We start from the raw sequence: 8,187 nt of genomic DNA, 5'->3' as shown, positions 1-8,187 counted from the left end.
AATTCTTTTGGGGGAGGGGTGGTCAAAGGTTCTTAAACCCGCGGGAGTGGCCAGGCTTTTTTTAATAATTATCCCAACTTTCTTTTTGTTCTTCCTTTCCCCCCCCCCCCCCCCCCCCCCCCCCCCCAACACACAAGACACGTGACACGGGACACTGACTGCCTGTCTCATGACGTATGATGGAGCCCTCGAAGAATGACTGCTGATAAGATAGGAAGAATGGAATAAGCTAGTCAACAAAGCTTGGCGCATGTCTCCAGCCATGGCGGTACATATGGGTGAACGTTTCAAACATCTTACAGTCCAAAACGAGCTGGTCCGTCTCGTACGCAACAATCCGAAATCCGTAATGAACGTCCCTGAGGCTTTACATTATCTTCTAGGGGATAGATTGGATTCTGGGGTCCAAGCAGCTTTACAATGGTTACCATTATGGGCAGAGGTACCACCAGTAACGGCTTTAATGTATTTCCAACCGAGGTTTGGGAATCATCCTTTGATTTTGCAATACGCTATGAGGGTGTTGGAACAACATGAAGTGGATTTAACGTTTTTCTTCGTTCCTCAGGTCGTACAAGCTTTGAGGTCGGATGCACTTGGTGAGTGGTCATTGAGTCCTTTTCCATTTGGCTATATTTTGAAGGAGTCGTCAGAATACGTGTTAGGCCCGTGGATGGTTAAGAAAGAAATGAAGTCGAAATGTAATAGTTGCTGACTACATAGGATACGTTGAGAGATTCATCTTTGAGACTTCACAGATATCTCAGTTGTTTTGTCATCAGATTATTTGGAATATGAAGGCTAATACTTATAAGGATGATAATGCTGTGAGATTTCATCATTTCCCCTCTCCCCTCTCCCCTCTCCCCTCTCCCCTCTCCCCTCTCCCTTCTCATCCGCCACGGCACCCTCTCCGTACTTTGTTCTCAAACTAACGTTCAGTCCGAAGAAGATTCAATGAAACCACTCCTGGACAGAATGATCAACATGATCGTTGCCGGTCTCAACGGTAAAGCTCGTGATTTCTACGACACAGAATTCAGCTTTTTCAACGAAATCACTTCCATCTCAGGTAAATTAAGACCTTATATCAAGAAATCCAAGCCGGAGAAAAAAGCAAAGATCGATGAAGAAATGGAAAAGATTGAATTGAAGATCGGTGTTTATTTACCTTCAAATCCAGATGGAAACGTTGTGGATTTAGATCGTAAATCCGGCAGACCACTTCAATCACATGCCAAAGCCCCATTCATGGCTACTTTCAAAGTCAGAAGAACTAGGATCGATTTACCTACGGATTCAAATATCGAGATTTCTGATGAAGCTGAAATGGTGACTAGTACTTTGGACGTTTGGCAATCTGCTATTTTCAAAGTTGGAGATGATTGTCGACAAGATGTTTTGGCTTTACAGGTTATTGCGATGTTCAAGAATGTTTTTGATTCGGTTGGATTATCTTTATATTTGTTTCCTTATAGGGTTACTGCTACTGCTCCTGGAGTGAGTCGAGTTTTACCTTTTTTTCCTTGTCTCCCTGTTTGTTTTCCCGCCTTTTCAAATATCTCACCTGACCTCCCATTCTTCCATTTTTCCCCCTCATTGTTACTTCGTGTCATTCATTTCTGGACGACATTCCTGTTCTTCGTTACGAACGATTTCTGGTCCTTCCGAGCATCACAAACTGCCTTTCGTTTGGTGGGAATACCTTGCGAAGCAGAATCAGGATATTCATCTTTCCTACAATCTGTTCCTGACCTCGTAATATCATCAGTCACTTGAAAAGTATTTTCGATCAATCCCACGTGCAAGACTTAAATCAACCAACAACTCACTCACTAACCCACCAGTGCGGAGTAATCGACGTTGTACCCAACGCGACATCTCGAGACGAAATGGGTAGAGCCAAAATAAACGATTTATTCTCTTATTTCGTTGATAAATACGGTGGGATCGATACCTTGACATTTCAAAAAGCGAGATTAAATTTCATTCAATCAATGGCAGCGTATTCCATAGCATGTTTCATACTTCAAATAAAAGATCGTCATAACGGTAATATAATGATCGATTCAAAAGGTCATATAGTTCATGTTGATTTCGGTTTTTTATTCGATATAGGACCTGGAGGTATAAAATTTGAACCTTCTTCTTTTAAATTAAATCATGAAATGGTTTATTTAATGGGAGGTAAAGATTCTCAAGGATATAAAATGTTTGTAGAATTAACTGTTAAAGCTTTTTTATCAATCAGACCACATGCTGGACAATTATGCGATACGGTGGGTTTAATGTTAGGTACAGGTTTGCCTAGTTTTAAAGGTGAAGGTACTATAAAAAGGTTGAAGGAAAGGTTTCAACTACATTTGACGGAAGAGGTGCGGCGGATTTCATGTTGGGTATCATTAGGAATGCTCATGAGAATGTGAGAAGTAATGTTTATGATGGTTTTCAAAAATTACAAAAGTCAGTAGAAGGTTTCTTTTTCTTTTTCTTTTTCTTTCCTATCGTACATACCTTTCCTTTCTTGATCCGAATCACTTCCTTCATTGATTTGTCTCGCTCACTGCACCCTTCACCCTTCACGTTTCTCTGTGATAATCATTGAACGAGTCGAGCTTGAAAGGGATTCACTTGACTATTTCCTCTATACTCTCCGTATCTCCGTGCCGATGGTGGGATATGGTGGGAGATGGAACATAGATTGGACGTCGTGGGGCGGGAAAGCATTCGGTTGGGAGCGAGGTTAGATAAGTAGTCATCGGATTTGTGCTAACTTGACAGTGGTATTCCTTATTGAATTGTCAGTCACAAGTCCTCAGACGGAATCCCTTCTTTTTTTCACATTCAACGTTTGAAAGAAGGCAGGAATGTTGTACTTTGCACAAATCGAAACTATGCGATGCATTCGTTTATCAGATCTTCCACTTCCAATCCTCTGTTCTGATCCTCTCACTAGCGGTATTTTTCTACACCATCGAGACTGAACTTTACGGTCCAGGACCTTCAGGTTTCAATCTACAGTCAGCCCCACCCACCACTGCATCGATCATCCAACGGCGTGCATCGACGCTGCAGGTAGGGCAGGGAACGGAGAGGAGATGGTAGATGGCTCAGGAAAAGGAGAAAGATGAACAAATAAACTCACGAAGTTCTTCCAGCTCTCAAAATCTCATCAGTGCTCAATAAATTAACGGCTATAACAGAGCTACATCCATCAGCTCCGACTTTCCGACATTGGAGTTCAAAGATGAAAAACAACATACCAACTATGTAACATTTGTCTTTTCACTCTATAATTATCCCAAATCCCTTCCAAAACAGGACTCATACCTTCCCCAGTCCTCAAATCCAATCCAACAGCTTCTTTCCCTTCCGTCTCATCCAACTCCGCTTGAAGATTCACAATGGCATCTTGGACGTCGTATCCCCCATTAGCGGCCAGGGTCTTGGGTACGATCAAGAGAGCTTCGGCGAACGCTTGAACACCAAGTTTAGTTCGACCTTTGGCTGATGCTCGTAAAACAGGATCGACGAGGAGATGACGGGAACAAGCGAGTTCAAAAGCTCCTGCTCCGGGAATGAGACAATTATCTTCGAGAGCGTTTTTCACAGAACGGAAACCATCTCGGAGAGCATCTTGGATTTGGGCCATGGTATGTGCGTTTGGACCTGTGTATGAGTTATTGATCGACAAAGTCTTCGGATTTCAGATGCAGCACGGGCCTATCCATACTGACATGTACCGACTTGTCCTCTCTGATACATGCTCCTTGACTTAGGGAGCGACATCCAAGTCGCTGAGCACACTCCGAGAGGCTAAAAAGGACGAGTCAAGCAAGATGATTCACGATGGAGAGCCGGGGATGGAGAACAGGCGTTTGAATGGATTGACGCAGCCCGCTCACCTTTGATCAACATCGTCACACTCTGCGGCTCTTTGACATCCTCTACAAACGTATATTTCTCCTCTCCAAGCGTATGTTCATAAACCAACCCCGCCCATCCCAACACGTCCGGCGTCAGATCATCTACACTGTTCTGAGCCACACCCCCACAACACAGTTGCAGTCTCTCCATATTCCGTCTTTTGGCCCTGCGCAACGCCAATATTCCGTTCTTCACCAACACGTCGAGCGACATGGGGTCGATACCTTTTTGGTTGATCACAACGAAGGTTTTGGGCTTCTCGCCGGAACCAACTTCCATGTCGCAAACTTTATTCTTGAGGGCGACGATTTTACGAAGTTTTTCATCTACGAAACGACGTTCGGATTCGACTAATTTTTCACGTTGTTCTGCTGAAGAGTAAAAGAAGCCCGAGTTGACCTCGCTGAGAGTCAGCTGATGCGTTCCGTTTTTATTATTACAAATCACAAGCAACTACCTTTCGTATCATCCAACACAGACACTGTAAGCAGTCAGGCAAAGGATTCAGCGCCCGATCATGAAGGGCAAGGGGCAAGGTATGTGAGATGATGACAAGACTTACGTTTTCTCATACTCCAGAGACACGTTCAAAGTCAAGATATAAGCGTTCTCGACCCTCTTTGGCATATCCGGATGCCTCGCTCCATGGTCCATGACCAATCCTCGGACTAATTGAGTATCCGTATCTGTCTTATGTTGCATTTTCATGATTTCAATCATGTGCAAATCGATAGGTTCTCGAATGGCCTCCGAGCCTGTGGCATCGGGTGAAGGGGCGGGAGCACGGATGGCTAGAACGGCATCTACGACATCGGCGGAGAGTTTCTGAGCGAGAGCGGAGTGGAGCTTGGTAGAGAGGGAAGTTTGAGCGACGGAAATGAGGTTGGCACGGTCGAGTGTGGGGAATTGTTTGTAGCTGTCGAGGAACTAGTGATGAGCTGGGGTCCTTCTTCAGTGGACAGATTCATATGTGATGTATAAGATATGATAATACAGAAGTGAACATGATGATACTGATGACAGGGTTGATGTGAAGCTACGACAAAATGTGAGTAAGATAAGGTGGAAAGGCTCACGGCTAAAGCTTCTTTTTTTGCTAGATCAAAACCTTCTCCAATCACTCTCGGATGCACCCCTTCTTGTATATACCTATCCGCTTGCTTTAACAGTTCTCCAACCAATAAAACGACAGAAGTCGTGCCGTCTCCTACCTGCTCATCTTGAGCTACGGCAGTACGAGCTATCATAGCGGCCGTGGGGTTCTGAGAGTGAGCTGACACAGTCAAGTGTCCAGTCGCTGTCACTCACCTGGATTTGCATTTCGGAAAGTAAGACTTTACCATCCTAAGATGAGCATAGACCTTGCATATATTCACAGTCGACTTGATCAACCCTGGTTCACCGAGTGTATGTAAGGGCGTGAAGTTCAAGTTATTCTCCATTACAGATGAACACTGGGTGCTTGAGACGAAGTCAAAGTGTTCAAGGAGAAACAGGCGAAGCAGGAAGGTCTAAAGAAGAGCTGGGACTCACCTTGGTCATCTTGATCTGACCCGACCCATCGACTAGCATCTTCAACGTCCCTCTCGGTCCAAGATTCGACTTGACGACATTTGCCAAACCGACGGCTCCTGCCTACAACCGTCAGCCCTGTCCTCAACTCGTCTTCAACCAGGAGCCGCTATCCTCCAGTGAAAGAGTACATACCGTATTGACCTGCAAAGCCTGAGTACGTCTTACGGACTCTGCTCTCGGGTTGATGAGCTCTATACTGGACATGATGTTTGAGTGAGGGGGGTGAGGGGAAGATGGAGAGGATGGATGACTTTTTGACAAAATTCCACACGTCGCGCACTGGCCCATAATGTGCCGGAGTTTATTCGACCCCCCCCCCTTTACTGCCTTTCAGGCGCGGGGAAAAAGTTGTGAACGACAGACACCGTCCTGATCCTCTAAAGTGGATAAATTTCATTCTCAATAAGTCACAGTCATGGCTCATCCAGATCATACAAGAGATCCATGGTATGTCTATCGATGCTCACGAGAAGATAGATGAGATGAAAGAGCTGATTATAGTCCATATGTCATTCTGAACGATTTCGGTGGGGCTTTCTCGATGGGTGCTATAGGTGGTGGGATATGGCATGGGATTAAAGGAGCGAGAAATAGTCCCAGGGTGAGTGAGATATCCACTGGGTTGACTTGGCTGACATGGCTTACTTCATTGCTTCAATGTTCTAATTCTTCGTTTCATTCCATATGCTTCCAACGAATTCACCTCACTGTCCATATTCTATTCACCCTTCTCCCTCGTTCCATACTTTTACCTTCATTCATGTCCTCTTATCCCCTGGTCGGAATGAATAATACCTCTCTTGAAATGATTTCATGACAATTCAAACACGAAACATACTCCTCGGACCCACGCTAACAATTGTCACCGCAACAGGGAGAACGTTTGACAGGTTCACTATCAGCTATAAAAGCTCGTGCTCCTGTTCTCGGGGGAAACTTTGGAGTTTGGGGAGGATTATTCTCGACATTCGATTGTGCTGTAAAGGGATATAGACAGAAAGAAGATCCTTGGAATGCTATAATATCTGGATTTTTGACTGGTGGAAGTTTGGCGGCGAGGGGTGGGTTGTTGAACTTTTTCCCCATCTACCCCCTTCCTCCCATGACCTACCTGAACTCACATCTTCTTCTGCTATTCGTTGGTTTTCGTCACCGTAGCTATCTTCTCCATCCCCCTCACTTTAGATTCCCCTTCATCTAATCCATAATCTCATGATTCCAGCCAAATCCATTACATTGCCCAATTCTCCTCCGGTCGCCCGATAGTCATAGGTAGCTGAATACCGTTACGGCCTTAGCTTTTCACCAATCTACCGACCGAGTTTCAATCATAATTTGATCGGTCGTATGAATGTACTGACCGTCAGCCGGACCTAGATCAGCATTAGGTTCAGCGGTAGGTTGTGGGGTTTTATTAGGGGTGTTTGAGGGTGAGCTTTTCAAAACCCAACCACTTCTCCTTCATCTGAAATGGCTTTCCCCACCTCTCATTTGCAATCCGTGCAGCTATAGAAGATGTAGGGAATCTCAGATGCATGCTAAACTACAGGGGTGGGAGTATTGATGAATCGTATGTTCGCCCAACCTGTACCTGCTATACCAAGTGAGTCGTGTCGACTTCGTTTTCAAGCAATACCTCTCATCGCCACATGTCCACTTTCTTCCCATGTTCGAGTAATTATATACCGATCTCTCATGAAGTCTCCATGCTGCTTAGTCAACGAGACTCTTCAGATGACAGAAGCTAATGCCCAGTATCCGAACCAACACCTTCATCCCCCGCCGTGGTTGCGTAGTTGGAGCGAGATTTTTGACTTTCGGGACACATTGTCACCTCTCATGCATGCATCTGTAGTTTTTAGACTGTCACATTCTGACTTTGTGTCCTTCGCTCCCTTCTTCCTACCATCTCATCAACCCAGCATTTCATGTTCAACATATGGGACGAGTCTTAAGCCGACAGTGGACGAGTTCATCGGCCGAGACGGAATGACGTACTTGCGTCGTTCATCTCGTTTAAAAGTTCCAACTTGTTCTTCAAAACATACATATATTCCTCTTCTCTACCCTAAGTAACTACTGTAATCTCTCAAGTAATAACAATGTTATACCCACTCCGATTACACCCCATCTCTCGAAAACTTCCCCTGAAACCCCCAATGAAGATATCATTCAGATGGACGAGTACGAATCCCTCAACACTTCTTCGACGTTGTCCTTCATGTCAATCACCTATCTCACTCCCTTCTTCTCCTTGTCCTAAATGTTCAACTCTCATACCTCTACCTGATAGACTATCATTACATTCTTTATTATTCCTCTCACAACCTATACTTTCTACTTCACATCGATCATCCCAAACCTCAGATGATAAACCCCAAGAGATAATAATTAAAGAAACCGATCTAAACCAAGAAAACATAATCGATCTTCCTTCTGAACTTTCTTCTCTTCCAGCTAGAGGTTTTATATTAGATGTGAGAGATATAAGAAATAGAGCATTAGAAAGACAAAAACAATTACATCCAGATAAACATCCTTCTGTCACAGGAAGTTTATCAATTGATTTAAGTGGGAAGATTAATAAAGCTTATGAGATATTGAGTGATCCTTTGAAAAGGGTAGAATATATTGTGAGTTTTGAAGAGATATCTTTGAATGCACTTTCACCATTCATCCTTTTGC

The 8,187-nt window shown here is 44.2% G+C and overlaps 4 protein-coding genes across 4 annotated transcripts in view; 3 read left to right on the top strand and 1 right to left on the bottom strand.

The window, feature by feature from the left end:
* TREMEDRAFT_58152 (uncharacterized protein) overlaps positions 1-2,426 on the top strand; it is a gene marked incomplete at both ends in the record, with an annotated part of 10,192 nt that extends 7,766 nt beyond the window's left edge. The window contains 4 exons of the mRNA XM_007001098.1: positions 234-599; positions 724-827; positions 943-1,500; positions 1,848-2,426. Of these exons, the coding sequence (XP_007001160.1) occupies positions 234-599; positions 724-827; positions 943-1,500; positions 1,848-2,426 (1,607 nt within the window). The remainder of the gene's footprint in view (positions 1-233; positions 600-723; positions 828-942; positions 1,501-1,847) is intronic.
* Positions 2,427-3,141: 715 nt separating this feature from the next.
* Positions 3,142-5,722, bottom strand: TREMEDRAFT_41457 (uncharacterized protein; the record flags this gene model as incomplete). Its single annotated transcript, XM_007000852.1, has 8 exons — positions 5,635-5,722; positions 5,461-5,562; positions 5,236-5,271; positions 5,004-5,189; positions 4,490-4,854; positions 3,906-4,330; positions 3,264-3,669; positions 3,142-3,205 (listed from the first exon to the last, which is right to left on the bottom strand). The coding sequence occupies exons 1-8, from the start codon at positions 5,704-5,706 to the stop codon at positions 3,142-3,144; spliced, it is 1,656 nt and encodes a 551-aa protein (XP_007000914.1). The 5' UTR covers positions 5,707-5,722.
* A 195-nt stretch (positions 5,723-5,917) lies between these two features.
* On the top strand, positions 5,918-7,298 carry TREMEDRAFT_58150 (uncharacterized protein; the record flags this gene model as incomplete). The annotated part of the gene is made up of 6 exons (XM_007001097.1): positions 5,918-5,949; positions 6,004-6,103; positions 6,377-6,563; positions 6,870-6,932; positions 7,052-7,105; positions 7,258-7,298. 6 exons carry the CDS (start codon positions 5,918-5,920, stop codon positions 7,296-7,298), a joined length of 477 nt encoding a protein of 158 aa, XP_007001159.1.
* A 306-nt stretch (positions 7,299-7,604) lies between these two features.
* The window catches only part of TREMEDRAFT_25623 (uncharacterized protein), a gene marked incomplete at both ends in the record, with an annotated part of 1,667 nt that continues 1,084 nt past the window's right edge, over positions 7,605-8,187 (top strand). Inside the window, one exon of the mRNA XM_007000588.1 lies at positions 7,605-8,135. Within this exon, the coding sequence (XP_007000650.1) occupies positions 7,605-8,135 (531 nt within the window). The remainder of the gene's footprint in view (positions 8,136-8,187) is intronic.

This window comes from Tremella mesenterica (assembly GCF_000271645.1).
Source record: "Tremella mesenterica DSM 1558 unplaced genomic scaffold TREMEscaffold_1, whole genome shotgun sequence".
Taxonomy (NCBI): Eukaryota; Fungi; Basidiomycota; class Tremellomycetes; order Tremellales; family Tremellaceae; genus Tremella; species Tremella mesenterica.
The sequence above is the reverse complement of the archived record's forward strand: the minus strand, read 5'-3'. Positions and strand labels throughout refer to the sequence as shown.